This window comes from Lissotriton helveticus, chromosome 3_1 (assembly GCF_964261635.1).
Source record: "Lissotriton helveticus chromosome 3_1, aLisHel1.1, whole genome shotgun sequence".
Lineage (NCBI taxonomy): Eukaryota > Metazoa > Chordata > Amphibia > Caudata > Salamandridae > Lissotriton > Lissotriton helveticus.
In genome coordinates, this window is record NC_136061.1 from 29,293,516 (window position 1) to 29,311,258 (window position 17,743).

General features: G+C 45.5%; 1 protein-coding gene across 5 annotated transcripts in view; it reads left to right on the top strand.

The window, feature by feature from the left end:
* ADCY10 (adenylate cyclase 10) overlaps positions 1-17,743 on the top strand; it is a 4,100,562-nt gene that overhangs the window by 2,084,517 nt on the left and 1,998,302 nt on the right. For all 5 annotated transcript variants that reach the window (XM_078679137.1, XM_078679136.1, XM_078679138.1 and 2 more), the window contains one exon: positions 5,120-5,312. In XM_078679137.1, the coding sequence (XP_078535263.1) occupies positions 5,120-5,312 (193 nt within the window). The remainder of the gene's footprint in view (positions 1-5,119; positions 5,313-17,743) is intronic.

Here is a 17,743-nt window from a genome sequence, read left to right on the forward strand (position 1 = left end):
GTGGACAAACAACATCCACAAACAGGACTGCAGCTCAAAAACGGTGTCATTCTCCTTTACGAATGTCGACATCGAGACAAGGCATGGCACCAACCTGATAGCTGTTTGTTCTACGTCGACAAAGAAGAGAAGATTGATGTCGAGACACAGAGCCACTGATTGCCGTCAAGGAGTAGGTCAACATTGATACAAACAATCTTTTCGATGTCAAGAAGCGGTTCATCATCGAGGAGGCATCAACATTCAATGTCGAAGAGACATTCGATTTTAAGAAGACTCTGCCGTTCAACGTCAAGAAAATGCTGAAGCTCAACGTCAAGGAGCAAATCTCCGTGGTGGCACCACAGGAGGTCGATGTCGAGGAGCAGGTCGACGTCTACAGCAAGTCAGAGGAAAAGGAGACGCATTTATTCCTCACCAGGTGTGACTATTACAGGGTGTACTCTCCCTCCTTGCCCATTCCTACACTACCTCTCTCACTCTCCTCTTCACTGCCACCTATACGGTCTCCAACTCATCCACCTCCACTGCCTACAACTCCTTCACCTCCTCAAACTCTGTGTATCTGACACCTGCTGTGCCATTACCATCTGTGCCAATACCTCTTGCACCACATCCAAGACCAAGGTCACGTTCCAGACCACACTATCACCTTCGCAAATGCCATAACTCGCAGCCTTTGTCATCACAGAGGTCTCATCATCACCATCCATCGTACAAACCCAGATCACGGTCACAATCCCACCATTGTTCCATGTAATCATCCTCTACCTATACAGGACGCTACTCCCCCACCATAACAGACTCCCCACCACCGTGAGTCTCTACAGTAAATTACATTAACGTCTTTCATGAGGTCTTACTGAGAGGATTGGCAAAATAGAACATCCAAATGTCACTACCTACTCCAACTACATCAGTGATCTTTGAGACTCTCCATCAACGTACAGCGTCAAGACCACTGCTCCCTCGAGTGCCAGGCCTCTTGGAACCAGCTAAGGAACTCTTCTTGACTCCCACTTCAGCTAATTTGGCTCCATTGAGACTTCTAAAAAAGTACAGGCCACCTGTGCAGGATCCACACTTCCTGTCGTCAAATCTTACCCCAGACTCGATGGTAATTTTGCATCAAAAAAAAACCACCATGTTACTAATCCTACCTCTTCAATTCTACCAGATAAAGAAAGCAACAAATTTGATTCAGTGAGCCGTAAAACATGTAGTACTGCAGCCATTTCCATGAAAGCAGCAAGTGCAACTGCTCTTTTAGGACGCTATGATGGGCATTGCGGAAATCTGTACAGAAGTTTGCCGATGATCTGATCAGAGACTAGCAGGAAGATATTCTGGAGGGTAGTTAACCAAGTTCTGAAGGTATCATTCCAAGTTATTAGTGCAGAGGCTGATTCCTCCCTTCTTGCAGCTCATTAATACCACCGTGTGTGGCCCTCCGTTGGCATGCGTGGCTACGTCTCACATCCTTTAAACCCGAGTCACAGCAACGTATCATCAATCTGCCTTTCTCTAGTCATGCAATCACCATCTGAACATGCTAAGAACGGAAGTAAATATTTTACTTCAGAAACCACCAACAGTGTACAGGCCTTTATTCTTGATAATTCCTGTTACAGAAGAAGGACAAGACAAATTCAGACCTATTCGAGACTTCAAATACGCCAACATATGGATTAGTCGGTGAAAGTTCAGGTTGTTGTCCTTACATCATCTTTGTCCCCAACTCCACCAAGGGGATTGGCTTTGCTCCACTGACTTCCAGCATGCTTATTTTTACATCCATGTGGCACAAAAACATCAGATATTCCTAAGGTTTTTGGTGGGGCAGGACCAGTACCGTGCACTACCGTTTGGTCTCAAGTCAGCACTCATAACATTCTCCAAAGTAATGGCAGTCATTGCTGCCTATCTCAGATATCACTGGGTCTTGGTCTATCCTTATGTAGACGATTGGCCCATAAAGGCGTCCACTTTTTAGGAAGAAGAGCTCCATTTCAACTGGGATTGTTCAACCTTCTTTTACGGCCGGGGCTTCAGGTCAATCACAGCAAATCACAACTAATCCCTGCTCAGACCTTGCATTATCTGGGAGCTTCCATCGACACCGCCCAAGGAAAAGTATGTCCTTTGGAGGAGAGATGCTTATCGATCCTTGGCGCTTTCTTATGACAGCATTTCATCCCAAGGTGAGGACGGTCTCCTCTCTCCTCAGTTCGATGGCCTCCTGCATTTTTTCTTACTCGGAATGCCCATCTCTAAATCCAAACTCAACTAGAATGCTTAGAGGACCAATGGGATCAACTAACGTGCAGTTGGGAGACATGATTCAATTGCCGTCCATGCGAGACATTCCCTCAAATGGTGGTGCTCCCTGACCAATCTTCTTCAAGGAATTCCGTTTCATCAATAGGTTCCTTCTCAGATCATAGTGATGGATACATCACTTCAAGGATGGGGAGCGCACATGGATCATCTACAAATACAAGGTATGTGGTCTCCTAAAGAAATTTTGTATTACATCAAACTCCTCAAACTTTGAGCAGTCCAGCTAGCCCTCAAGGGCTTCATCCATCATTCAGATCACAGACACTGTTAGTTCAAACAAACAATACCACCACAATGTACTACCTCAATAAGCAAAGTGGGATGAGGTCCAGGTCATTGTCACTGGAAGCCCAGGTAATATGAATCACAGCAACTCACCTTCAAGGCGTACAGAATGCATAGGCGGATGCCCTCAGTAGAGTCCTGCAAAATCATGAATGGTTCTTGCATGACAGTGTCATTCATTATGTCTTTGAGATCTAGGGCACACCCATCATAGGTTACTTCGCCACCACACAAAACAAAAAATGCAGCAGCTTCACCTCCAGGTACTACCAGCCAGTGACAATGATGAATGCCCTCTGGATAGACTGGTCTGGCAAATTTCTTTACGTCTTTCCACCGATTCCCTTGATCTCGGTTATTCTGATTAATCTCACCCACTCCAATGCCAAGATGATACTCATAGCACCAGAGTGGCCTCACCAATGGTGGTTCTCGGACCTGCTTCACGGTCACAGTGTCCACATCTCAGACTCCCATGCAGACATGCCCTTCTGACAAAATTCTGACGAAATGGTACACCCCAATCTCTCCTCCTTGAATTTGGCTGCATGGTTCCTGAGCTAGTACAGTATGGGCTTTTGAAACTGTCACAAGACTACATGGAGTTCCTGAAAGAGACTAAGTGACCCTCCACCCTGGTCATTACTGCCTTGATTTTAATGGTAGGGCAGATGGGTATACAGCCTTTACAACGAAACTTTTACAACGCACTACCATTACGACACAACTTTTACAACGCAAACCATTACAACGCATAGCGCTGGGGGGCGCTCGAGGATAGGGAATAGGTTTATTGTACAATCCAACACCTTCCCTACTATCCACGGGGACTGGAGTTGGAATAGTAAATTAAACTATTCACTATCCAGCGCCCAAAAGCATTATGCGTTGTAATGGTATGCGTTGTAAAACTTGCGATTTAAAGGTAGGCGTTGCAAAAGTATGCGTTGTAACGTCATACATCCGAGACGATGTCCTAGTAGGTTAGGCCACCTCAGCAATCTATTTCCTTAAAGGGTTTCTAGGTTTTACTCTCTGTCTTGTCCACCGCTTTAAGTAGGGTTGGGCTTGCTATTTTATTCAGTGCTTATGACTATACATGGAAGTCCCATACGAGAGAAGGAATAGTTTACCTGTAACTCCAGTTCTCTCGTGGGGGTATTTCCACGATAAGTCATAAACAACCCTTCCTGCTCTTCAGTGGAATAGGCAGAGATACCTATGGGTCTTATACATATCATCATTCATCGCATCAAAAAGAACTGCGGTAACTACCAAGCTTGATGGAATACTGGAGGCCCCTAGGGCCATAAAGGCCCAACATCTATTTACATCTCTTATAATGGCAGCCTATGAGGCTGCACTGTCCTACCTCCTTCATTTTTATACTCTACTAAGAAAGGGTGTGTGAAAGACGTTTGTATTGTTTTACAAAAGCATTATGTAGTTTTATGCATAGGCAATTCTCCTGATCCTTACAAAATGATGAATTTGGACATTGTAGCTTTCTCCTACATGCTGCATAATATTTTCTTTCTTTAGTGACTCTACAGGCCTTTCTGAAGAAAGGCGAACTTCTACACTTAAGAAAATATATTGGATAAAGTGCTCTAGGGTTACCGCACATGGACGCGACTATTCAGTGCTTATGACTTATCATGGGTATAACTCTATGAGCGAACTGGAGTTACAGGTAAGAAACTATTCCTTCTTCAGTGTTAGCATCTTTCATTGATTAACATGAGTCCCACACTCCTCCCTGGTTGCCACAATTCCATTCATATGCTTTAAAAATCTGAGCTTTAGTGGCCTCAAGGGGAATGTGGGTGCTGGTGTATTCACCAGAGTTGGTGCTTTTCAGAGAGGTGAAAGCACTACTAACAAACACTACTCTTAGGCATATAGTCATTTTAACCATGCTTGCTGCTGTTTTAAGCCACAGGACATTTCTGTGCTGATGGCATGGAATAAAAGAGCTGTAGAGAACTGCAGTTGGAGGTAAGTAACTTGTAACCTACGTTTGTATTCTTCATTTATTAGACCACTCACTATGGTCTTTGGTAGTCAGACACACGCCATCTGAACACAATCAGTTACCCCTCGATATAGAAATGCCATACATTCATACTTCGATGCCAGAATAAGGCCCTTTAAACACATCAACCTTTACAGCAAGACATATTTTTTCAGTTTTTTGCCTTGATTATTTACTCCAGACTTTCTCCATCTTTTGTATTTATTGCAAATTATGTAAATTCACCCTTAGTTGTGTGTGTATAGACACTATTTAACCATAAGGTTTGGAAGTGGCAGTGATTTAAATATTTTGAGAGCAATTTAATGCTGGTAATATTTTTATTTCAGCTTTTTTTCCCCTTATTGTTCCTCTTGTCCCTCTTTTGTGTATAGGAATAGAAATATTTGTTATTCGTGTTTCTTCTTCATGTGTTGCTTTATGTAGAGTCTCTTATACTTTCTCTCTTGTGATTGGCAGAGTGGTAGCTATGGAACTAGCAAAGCTTAATATCAGACAGCCATTTTACACCATCCAAACTCTGATTGCAATGTACCTACGCATTGATGTGTGTAAGACCTATATGGAGAGAGAGAAAATCATCGAGAGCAAGATGGCGGATCCTGAGAATGAGTGGAAACTATGTCTACTCAACACTCTCTTCTTCGTCAAGGTAATTTGTAGTAAGCACATATCAGTTCACAGTATTGCATTACTTCTCCACCCTCTGCCTTTCTAAGCCTCGTAAAGGTACCCTCTCCTACGATTTCTTAATGACCTTACTTACGTCATTTTGAAGAGATTTTTTTTAAACCTTGGGCAAAGCACTACGCTACGCTTGCATAGTTTGGGCTACTTCGCACTACGCGAACTGCACGTAGCACAGTGCAAACACGTGTAGCGTAGTGCAGCAGTCATTTTTCGCTTGCTCGCGGTCCTCAACGTCAAGTTGGCGACCGCGAGCAAGCAAAATGACATCAAGTTGCTGATCCCGAGCGTGGAAAATAAACCTCCCGGCGAGATTCTCAACGCGGGCAAGTCAGGTTTCTCATTGCGAGTGGTTGCGTACGCTCGCGATGGGAAACTACCAGTCCGCGTTGAGAAAGCTGCCACTCGAGTAAAAATCTACTCGAGCTGCAGAAAACTACAGCTCGCACTGTGCAAGATGCCGTTTTCAATGATTGCACAGTGCCGGATGGTTGTATGCACTGTGCAATCAATGAAAACGGCATCTTGCACAGAGCGAACAGGGTACTACGCAGTTCGCGTAGTGCTACGCGTAGCGTGCGTAGTGCAAAGTGCACTTTGCGTAGCTTCGCGTAGCGCTACTTCGCAAACTACGCCCAGCCCTAACACACCTGTTCGTTATAGAAAAATATACTATTGGAACAACAGAAATATGAAAAGACATGCACTGGCCAGACTGTTCAAAACTATCCCCGGGCGGAAACTCTGCTCCGCCAGCAGAGTTTACAGAGTTTTGCCTACTCCGCTCTCTGTTGAGAATGTGGGGATCAGGCAAAACTCTGACTCTGTGGCGGAGGGGGGTTAGCCAGCCCCTCCACCCTTCCTAATTTAATTATAGCAAAAGAAAAGGCACTTACCTGCTGTGGTGTCTCTGGGCTGCCTTCTCCTTGCCATGGTCTTTCTCTCCTCCTCGTCCTCGCTGTCCTCATCCAGGATGAGGAGGAGAGAGAGAACACGGCGAGGAGGAAGCAGCCCGGAGACGCAACAGCAAGTAAGTGCCTTTTTTTAATAATTAAATTGAGGAGGCTGGAGGGAAGCGTAACAGTTTTTTTCCAACTCCGTGGAACGCCGCATAGTGGCACTCCGCCAACTCTGCCTGGGCTTAGCCAACACTGGAATAAAGCTATATTTAGGATGAAAGCGAGTCACTGAAGGAGGTCAATTGCACTAGAAACAGAATATATCGTAACCTTGGAAGGAAAAAGTAGGTCTGACACAGTCTTTTAACAAATTCACAAGTTTAAGGTTTTAAAATGTAACCATGTAATGAAAAATATCCTATCTATTTTAACAGAAAGTTTCACTTCTATTAAGAACTCAGAGGTGAGGATTAGGCTATTATTTCTTCTTTATTTTCTCTAGCAGCCATGTTCAAAATAGAAACTTAAACACTTGGATTACATTTCCCATGAGTCCAAACAACAAAAAAGTTCTAGAACCAATAAGTCAGTCCTATCAGGAACCTCCAGCTGCTATGCCAGTCATTTCCCTTCAACGGACATCCTCTGTCTTCCTGCGAACAAGCCGACTGTGGAAGATCATCACTCCTGTTTAGAAGAATCCCTCCCTACAAACAGAGAACATGTGTGCGAACCCTGAAACGTCTGTTACCACCAGCAAGAACGATTGTCATCCAGCACATGAAATTAACAATCAGGAAAAACCTTTAGCTACGTCCAGAGGAAGTATCGATACCCGGGTGGGTCATGATTCTGGGATGTGGGTGGGCTAATCCTCGCCTCTGAGTCCATAATAGAATTGAAACTTTCTGTTACATAAGCTAGTTCAATGCTTGTCCACCACGAGCACAGCAATGGTGGGGACTCGCTTAAAGTAGAACCTTTTGAGGGGGAATCAGAGGGCCAGTACACTTCATTTAAGATATCCTCCAAGCGTGCTCCCAACACTAAGGCCTTGGTGACCATTGCACCCAGTGCTGAATGGACACCAAAAAGTCTGGTATCTATGCCAGCCTCCTGCATAATCCACCAGATTTATCTGGCTATGGTCCGGGACAAGATCGCTCGAAAGGGTTTCCGCAGCACAATCATAAGTTGCTTTTCCCCATTGGGCCGAAGGTCTGCAGTCATAGCCTCATAGGCCTTCACACAGTGTACCACACACAACTTAGGGGCCTCCGGGAACGGCGGATAGGAAATCACTCAGGACTGAGTCTTGGTTCGACTAGTCACATGGAGGGTGACCCCATCCGGAGTGAAGGAGCACCCTGAAAGGTCCAGAGCCCTGATGTCCGACACCTTCCTGCAGGAGATCAAACACAAAAGCATAGCCAGCTTGGCCGACAATTGTTTCAGCGAGATATACTTATTTCCCCGCCCCGCCCTGAAAACAAATTGAGGACTGTGTTCACATTCCAAAGGGTGGAATACCTTAGCAGCCTGATCCCGCGGAGCTGTTTTCTTACCGACGGATGTTTCCCAACAGGAGAACACAGCACTGGAACATGTCCAACTGAAATCGCCGACTGGAACATATTGATCAAGCAACATGTTAGACCCTCTGAAGCCAATGAAGCTAAGAAATTGAGGAAGAGCACAATGTTTGTCTCCACGGGATCCAGACGTCGTTGCAGACAGCAACCCATCCTGCAAGACCAGGCAGAGCGATATCGTTTGACCCTACTGTCTGGTCATGCTCAAGCCAGGAGGTTCGCTGCTCTTTGTGAAAGGCCCAGGACTTGCCATTGACCCTGGTAATCTTCCATACCATACGTGGGAGAATGTCCCTCAGTACCAGGGGATGAGGTTTGCCGGCTGGGTAGCTCAACAGATGAGGCGATGGGTGTAGATGGATTGGAGGAGCCCATGATAGTTCCATCAGAACTGGAAACCAAACTTGCGACCTCCACACTCGCGTGATCATCCCCACATCCTCTTGTTGACGGCGCGCTGGGTGGTGAGCCTCATTATCATGGGGAACGGTGAGAACTCATAGCCCTGTTCCGTCCCCGAATCCCGAAGGAAGGCATCGGTTGCAACTGCCCCCGGATCCAACCTCCTACTGAAGATGATGGAAAGCTGGTGATCGAGGCGTGATGCAAACAAATCGATCGTGAAGGGTCCCCAAAACTAGAGGAGGGATTGGAACATCGGCGGAAATAGCTTACAAAAGCTGAGTTGTGTCAGGAACTTGGAGGCATGTCTGCTTGCAGTCGGCTGCCCCATACAGGTCGAGTGTGAGCACTCGAAGACACAGCCGCGGAGGAGCGACAGAGCTTTCCCGCGGCAGCAGCAGCGAATACGAGGTCTGTGCAGCCTAGTTGTAACAGAAAGATAATCCCAAATTTTGAGCTATCAATGCCACACAGCAAACACAGGAAAACATAGTAGGTGCGGCAAGTTGGCAGGCGCGTATCTAGACAAACAATTAACAATGCAGTGCAAACAACTCAAACAATAAAAGACAGGGGAGTCAGCCCCACACTTATCTGCACAAAGCTGCAGCAGCGAAGAAAGACGAAGTCTGTCGAAGGGAAATGACTGTTATAGCACCGGGAGGTCCCTGATTGGATGGGCTTACTGGTTCCAGAACTTTGTTGTGGTTTTGACAAGTGGCAAATGTAGTCCAAGTGTTAAAGTTTCTGTTTTGAACATGGCTGCGGTAGAAAATAAAGTAGACAGAATAGCCTAATCCTTGCCTCCGTGCCCTGACAAACAATACCTTCTCTGTGTATATATGCCTTGGGGTTTACCACTGTCATGATGGTAAACAATTAGTATAGCTTCTGTGACTCCCATTTTGTGACTCACAATTTTGGAAAGATTGACTTCATTTTTAAGGCATGTTTGGTAGTGTAGCAATAAAATGGTTAACAAGTACTGGCAGTGTGAGTACGTCTGGCTTATTAATGACAGTGCCTTTTGTGTCATTGATATTTTTAGGCTTTCAGTAAGTCATCAAATATGCTTTCTGTCACTCTTTGCACTCACGCTTCCATTCATCCACCCACTGCCACCTCCTTGTATTAATTCTCTGACACAAAAACACACATAACTCAACCGCGTTACCAAAATAAAACACTTTAATTATTAAAAAAGAAAATTTTCTGCTTTCTAGAGGCAAAGCGGGAATGTGCTTGCAATAACATAGCAGTTCGTGCTTTGGTATCATACATACCACTATCATTGTTTTAAAATTGTACCACAGCTACCATGTTCAGAACCCTGATGGCCATCTTAACATGATCAAACAGTGATACACATTTAGTAGAGTACAAATCTTTTACCTACAGGGCTTGCCAGACAGGGTAACTAACACTAAAGTCCTTTCCTACCAGGGTAATCTGTGAGATTTCACCTAACAAATATATGTATTACACAGACAATCCACCTTTAAAGATCTATTGGTATTCGTACATGTGTTACATAGTAAATTAATCAGGCCTACTACCTTTGTTGTAACTTTTCATAAAAACCAATAAGACCAATGGCATTTTCCTGATGAACCAATCAGACCTGTGATCGTTATCACTGTTTTGTCCTCAAAGCCAACTCAGGTCTGCTGTATTGAGCTTAAGCTTGGTCGCAAGGCAACCACCAGGCATACAGTCATAAATTTACACAGCTACAGTTAGCGGTGCAAATAACTTTTTCTCCTTCAAGGACCTAACAAGGGTTCTCGCAGTGCATATCTTCCATCTCCATGGTTTATCAGAGTAGGTAACCAACATCTAACCAACATCTTAACTGTTGCCTACTCTATCTGAATAGAACTTCTAGCCGCAGATTCCTTTCATTAGAATTATAGTTTACATTTCTTGTAAGCAGTACCCCTGGCACTGGTAGGTGGTTTTGTTGGTGGCGTTTGTACCATAAATTACGTGCTGTCATTTATGGTACGTGTGCGTAGTGTCTATATAGGTGCCACCCCAGCATGCTGACGTCAGTTCTTTTCTTTCCATGCCAGTCAGCGCTGATCTGAAGAGAGCAACCCGAGAGCTTTTTTTTATGTTTGTCAACATCTTTCTCTTTTTTGAGAGATCTTCTCCTGGTGGGTCAGAGATGTCAGCTAAGAAGGCCGGCTTCAAGCCCTGTGGTACCTGTCATTGATAGAGGTCACTGACGGACCTCCACCTTGTTTGCCTTTGGTTCCTGGAGTGTGACCATGACACAAAGACCTACGTTGATTGCTGCGCCATGCACCCCAAGGACTTGAGGGTGTGGTCCCTCAAGCTCCTTGCTACTCAATGTGCGACACAACAATGGTCTTGATTCCAGTTGAGAGGAAGGTCCTCGGATCGGTCACGGAGCCTAAGATCCTCATCACACTCTAAGTCACTAGGCCATTTGGCTAAGTCCCAAAAGAAAAAGAAGAGCAATTAGTCCAAGAGGTCTTCGACTTTTCCCAGTCCATTGCAGTCTTCAGACGAGACAAAGGAGCAAAGTCTTTTGAGGCCAGGATCCGCAGTTGAGCCTGTGCCTGGGCCGCCTCCGCACTTCCCTGTGTTTCCGGGAGCTGGAGGGACCCCTGCTCAACTTGTATGAGGCCATGCGCCTCATATTTAGGTGGTCCATCCCCACTGGCGTGGCTTCAGGCCCTTTGATTCAGCAGGGGCTCTTACTAGTTCCAAGCTGGCGGGTCCTCCCCAAGCACCAGTCGAGTCCCTTAGATCCACAGATGGGTCAATACCGGTGTCGGTTGTACCATCTTAACCTTCCCCAGGCCCCGTCCCAATGCCCATTCTCCCGGCGTCGCCAGCGCCATCCATTGCTCTGTCCCTATTCTGATCCCTGATTCCGACACCGAGCCGGAGGGGCATCGTCTGATGCCAGCTCCGGCTAGGGCTATGCTTTCCAGGTTCGAGCCTGACCCTATGTGATCACTTGTAAACGTATTATTATTATTATTATTATTATTATCGAGTTTTATAACGCGCCTGGTTACCCTTGGGCATCCCCGCGCTCAACTTCCTCAGATACTAGCATACTCTCTCCTCCTATTGTGGCTACAGAGGAGAGAGCATTGTTTGCTTTGCGGGTGCATGGAGCGGGCGAGGTCCTGAACCTTAGCCTGCCCTCAGTGTCAGTCAATACGAACGTCTTAACAGAGGTTCTTCAGCCGGAAGTGACCCGCTCACAACCTCTTCTTCCATTTAATGAAGCCCTTACAGACCTTCTGCTTGGGACTTGGTCCAAGCCCAGCATGGACTCCTGTGAACAGCACAATTGCCCTCCACCACCACCCCGCCCCAGAGGATCTCAACTTCCTCACCCAACACCCTACCCCAGAGTGGTTGGTGGCCCAAGCCTCTACCTCCTCTGTAAATGCTGGTGTATTCCCTACAACCCCACTAGGTAGGGAATCCAAAAAGCTGGATATCTTAGGCAAGAAAATGTATTCTTCCACCAGCCTGGCACTGAGTGCCATTTGGGCCGTAACTCCCTTAATCTATGGGATTTGGTTGCGCAGGTGCTGCCCATGGTTCCAGAGGAGGTCCGGACCCTACTTTCCCAAGCTGTTGCTGACGGAAGAACACCCAGTTAGTGGTAGGATACACCATCACCTGCCCCCTGGAGGTCTATGACATCAGAATGATGGGTTCTTCAGATTGTCCACAGGGGCTATTCCTTCCCCTGCATGACTACCGCTCCACCCATGCCGCCTTCTTGCAAGAGACTGATGGCAGACCATCTTATCTTGCTCCACCAGTAAGTGATGGATCTCTTGGCCAAGGGAGCTACAGAGAGGATGCCAACACCAGAAGTAGGTTGTGGTTGCTATTTCCACTACATTCTGGCACCGAAGAATGGCTGAGGCCTAAGTCCTATACTAGACCTGTCCGCTTTCAATTTCTTCGTCAAGGAGAAGTTCAAAATGTTCATGCTTTCTTCAGTCCTGACTGCCCTGGACCGAGGAGTCTGGGTGGTAGTGTTGGATTTTCCAGACGCATATTTAACATTCCCGTCCTGCCTCCCTAAAGGTGTTAGGTGCTATTCATGGTGGGCCACGAGCACCTTAAGTTTGCACTGCTCCCTTTTGGCCTTACTAGTGCCCCTTGAGAGTTCACCAAGTTAATGGCGGTGGTTGCAGCTAAGCTGCGGAGGTTAGGGGTGTGTGTCTGCCCCTACCTCAACCACTGGGTGTTGAAGGCAGGCTTGCCCCAGGCTATTGACTCCCACCTGCAGATTACACAGACCTCCTGCATTCGCTGGAGTTCACTATCTATTTGTTGAAGTCACACCTTACTCACTCTCAGACCATGTTTGGGTCAGTGGCAAAACCCTCTTCTCTTCCCCAATCAGATCTCACAGTGATGACAGATGTGTCACCCCTGTGATTGGAAGGCCATATGATGTTCTCCCCGAAGTATGTGAGCAGCCAGATGTCCCTTCCACTAAAACGATTTATGCCAGACGATGGGACATATTTGTAGCTTGGTGTGCTGCCTATTTGGTTAATCCTTTGTCTGCAACCTCGTCTGAAGTCCTTTTGTTGGCCTTATCCCTTGCCTGGCAACCCCTTTCCTTGGGCACACTTAAACAGTACCTTTCTGCCATGACAGCCTCCCTGTTTAAGTCACCTTTTGTGACTTGTTTCCTGAATGGTTTCCTTCTACACCTTTCATCATGCTCTGATGGGACCTACATTTAGTTTTTACCCCTCTTATGTCAAAGTCAAAGTAAGTTTATTTCAATGAATAAAAAAAACATTATATATTGTACAGAGAGGCCGATAAAAATAAATAAATTGCAAAGTGACTGGATAGTAAAACATATTTCTTTCTAACTGACAATAAATGTTATAATTTTGAACACATTTCTGTTTAAAATACAAAGACTAAACATTGTATACAAATGCGAATAGTAGCGTGAGTGCTGGCTTTTTCTTATTTCTCTAGCTTTGAAAATGTAACTTTGTAGATTGGTGGTGCCACAACCAAAACTGCAACAAAATTCATAGAGGAATCGAGAAAAGATTGAAATATAAACTAAGGTCATCGAGCTCACATTAGCACAGTGATTCTCATCAGCAAAAACAGCTTAGCAGATTAAGTCAACAGAGTTATACGTTTAAATTGACACTGTGTCCTTCCATTTCCGCCTTGTTTCCAGGGTAAAGTGCTAACGTGTCCATGCAACGCCTCGTTTCCAGGTTAAAGTGTAAATGTGTCCGTGCAAAATTGCCTATAGTGCATGCGGATTTTGGGCAAAACTCGTCGGGAGAATAGTACAACAAAATTGACTTGGGCAAGTAATGCCTATGAATCTGTGTGTTATAATTCCCTTAACCAGCAGCTGGATGTAATCAATGTTTTTACTGATTTATTCAAAACGTTACTTTGCTATTCTGTTCCCAAAGTACAACCAGAAATGCAGACTTATATTGCCGGACTGGGAACTGAAAGCAGCCCTGGCAAATTTTGCCAGACCAGCCCCCGCCCGGCGTGTAGCGAGCGAGCTCAGTGAGCGAGCCCGACCTCTACTAGGGAGGTTTGGGGGGGTTCTCCCCCCAAGAAAATTTTGGAAAATGACAGACCAAAATGGTGAATTTTACAGCACATTTTTCATTACATATTCAAATTGTATCAACTTTCAAAGCACAGTAAATAGTAGATGATGACCTTAAAGAACATCAGGTTACCCACCTAGTCATATGTACCCAGAGACATTCTTTCAGAGAGCAACAAAATTAGACACAGGTAGTGAATCAGAGAGAACAAGGTGTGTAGCGAGCAAGCGCAGTGAGCAACCACTACTAGGGGAAGTGACGAGTCCGGCCCTGTCCAACACCACCACCACTGCGCGAGGCACTGGACGCCCGCCCAGTGCCAAGTTACTATGCCACCCACCACTGTACAGCCAAAAGAATGAGTCTATATGCCTATAATAGAGGCTGAGACACATTGAAGATGTCTATCTCTTTGAGATAATACTTGCAGGAATGTCATACTTTTGGAAAGAATCTTGCTACAAACATATTAGCATTCCACTATGTCTCTGATAGGTGTCTTAAACCCCCTCCAGCAAAACGATTTAAAAAAAAAAAAGAAAAAGTCTCTAATGCCCTGTGGCAACTTGCCCCCCCCTCATGTGTATATATATTTTAAAAAAGCCCATTGTGACCTGGGGACTCTCCTCCACTGCAGACCTTAAAAGAATGCATCAAACTCAAGGTCTTTGAGGATTCTGAACTCTGACTCTAATCTGTAGAGTGATTCAGTAACTCTTGCTATGAGAACAATACAGTGATTTAAATAGACTATATGACATGCACAAAATCAAAAAGGTGAATGTTGCTTTTTTTAAATTGGTAGGCACTAAGACAAAAAGACAGAATGTGAGGGGAGACCATGCATAAAACACAGAGTAATAGTTTTTGAACGCAGAGATGTTCATTCTTAGCAGTCTAGCAGATGCATTTTACAATGCATGTGTTGGAGAACTGCAATGCAGATACAGTACTTCCGGGCCCGGGCTCTGTAAGCAGCCGGAGCAATGAGCCAGCCATGATCTGACAGAGTGACTGGAGAAAATCTAATTTAAACCAAGTGGGTAATTACAGTCACATAATTGGTATTCCCTGCTCCTGATTTGACAGTGGGGGTATTTATCATTCTCTCTCCACTTCCATCATAGAACCTAGGTAATTTTGTATGGGCTTGAAAACGTGCACATTGGGAAAACGCCTGAATTAGGTGTAAAAGAAATCAATTCAACCAGTGTTCTGTTGCTCTGTCGTTATATATGCCAATGGTTTTACATATTTTACACTAAAATGATTCTAGCACCAGAGAGGCAATTCATAAATGTAAAATGCAACCCGAGATCCAACACTTTTAAAAACAATTCATAAATGTAAAAAGCAACCTGCGGAAGAGATACATTTAGAAAATAGAAAGCTTTATTTCTGGTTTGTTTTGAGGGATTGTGGAGCCTTGGTGGCGGCATTAACTTTTCTGTCTCCTGCTAATTTATAAGCACATTGATGTATTGCGTGTTGTCTTACTCCATTCGTGATGCTGCAGGCAGCCAGTCACGCGCACATTTAATTGTGCGAGGCCCAATGCGCATGCGGCATTATGACATCAGCCGCACCCTAAGGCGCGCAGATGCGGTGGAGGAGGAGACAGTGCATCATTCTGCGTGCTGCGCACAGGCACCTACTCCGCCTCCTGAAAATGGGGGGTAATCAGAACAAGGACTTCTCGATGAATTGTCAGAGTCTTTCCTAATTCTCGCTGCTCCCTCAGTCTTGGTGTCACGTCACGTCACACATAATAGCAACGCATGAAATGGGATACAGAACTGCAGGTTAGTCTGGGTCCCACCCTGACCTAGTGTATCTGCATGCGCCTGAGAAGTGTCTGTACTGTACTCTCCCATTAAATGCATTTTCTTACACCCCTGCGAGGAGAGCCCTTGGTCTCACTTTAAATTAAAGTAGTGAGGGTACTAGGTAAGGCACCTGACTATACCTGCCCATTTAAAGCACAGCTTTCTTTAGAACTTCGGTTCATGTGCCTTCAGGCTGCTTCCGGTTAGCTGGTCTAGGCCTCCCATTCCCAAGACTGACGCTGACCCCGGCCCCTGGCCCAGACAGTGCAGTGCTGTGGTAACCTTCTCACAATGAACCGAAGATCGTTCAAATCAGCTCTCCTTGTCCCAACCACATCAAAAAGAAAAAGACATGAAGTAAGAACCACAAAGTGCCCTGGCCCAGACCTCTAGAATGGTCCTGACCTTTTGATAGGCAATAAGGACATTGCTGTCTCTTCTGGTAAGATTGGAAACCCTTCCCCTCCAGAGATGCATTCGACCCACAGTCGTGTGGTTAGAAACCATGCCTGGGTCAGAAACTGAAACCCCTGTTTCCCAAAAACACTTTGAATGATTTATTTTCTCTGACCTCTAGATCCGGCGTTTGCATTGCTCATCTCAACCAAGTGCTCTGAAGTAGCTGCTGGCATACATGTTATCACTGTAGAAAATGGCTTCACTAAATAAACAACTATCAGAATGAAACAACATGCACAATAGATAGCATAGCAACAACCTAAAGCAAACTGGAGGGAAAAATTAAAGATTAAGATGTGAAACAGAGGCCCAGGCCAGATTAACAAAAAAACGGGCAGCGCTGCACAGCATTGAAAGTATGTGCAAGCAAGTTGTGCAGCACCAGCAGCAGAATCCTGTGAATGAAACACCTGTGACGTGCAAGGCACGCAAATGTGATGTCACGAGGTCCACGCAGGCACCAGCAGCAGAATCCTATGAATGGAACACCTGTGACGTGCAAGGCACGCAAATGTGATATCACGAGGTCCACGCAGGCACCAGCAGCAGAATCCTGTGAATGGAACACCTGTGACGTGCAAGGCACGCCAATGTGATATCACGAGGTCCGCGCTGGCACCAGCTGCAGAATCCTGTGAATGTAACACCTGTGACAGGCCAGGCCCTCCAATGTGATGTCACGAGGTCCGTGCTGGCATTAGCTGCAGAATCCTGTGAATGGGTCACCTGTGACAGGCCAGGCCCTGTAATGTGATGTCACGAGGTCCTCGCTGGCACCAGCTGCAGAATTCTGTAATTGGATCACCTGTGACAGGCCAGGTTCTCCAATGTGATGTCACGAGGTCTGCACTGGCACCAGCTGCAGAATCCTGTGAATGGATCACCTGTGACAGGCCAGGTTCTCCAATGTGATGTCATGTGGGCCCCACTAAGTGCAGAGGGGAGGCCTTCGCCGCAGCAGAGACAAGCAGAGGCCACTGATGGGGAAGAATGTCGAGTAGAATGCGATCGTCTTTGAGATTCATCACAGGATCATTTTTGTGACTGAATATGTTTTTGCTTTTTTTCTGGAAATTCAATTAAAACAGTGTCTCGCCTGCTTCCTCCCCCTTACACTGCAAGACACAATCGCCCATGAACCAGTGATGATGTATGGTGACGTTGAAAAGTCTCTATTGTGACGTGTCCTTGGTATAAAAGGCTGGAAACCAGGCAGCCGCTGAATGCAATTTTAAGTACTGTGACGCACATTTTTTTTCATTTCATGATACAACTTGAACTCAGTGTAAGTTTTACACTGAGTTCAAGTTGAATCATGAAATGGAAAAAAATGTGCGTCACAGTATTTACTAATAGCCCATCATCCACATGCCGAATATTTAAATGCAACCTCAATTATCTCGCGATGCTGATGATTCTGAGTAGGTATTGTTTTAAAGTAATTTAATAGCACTCATTTTAACCAAAGAGCATGGAAGGGTGAGTCGGCACTGGCGAATCTGGAAACAGGATACATTCCAAGCACAGCAGCAGGTGCATTTGTCCACTGAGGTATTTGTGCAACTTGTATTTAATCACTTCTCTGCTTCTGTGATACAGCAGC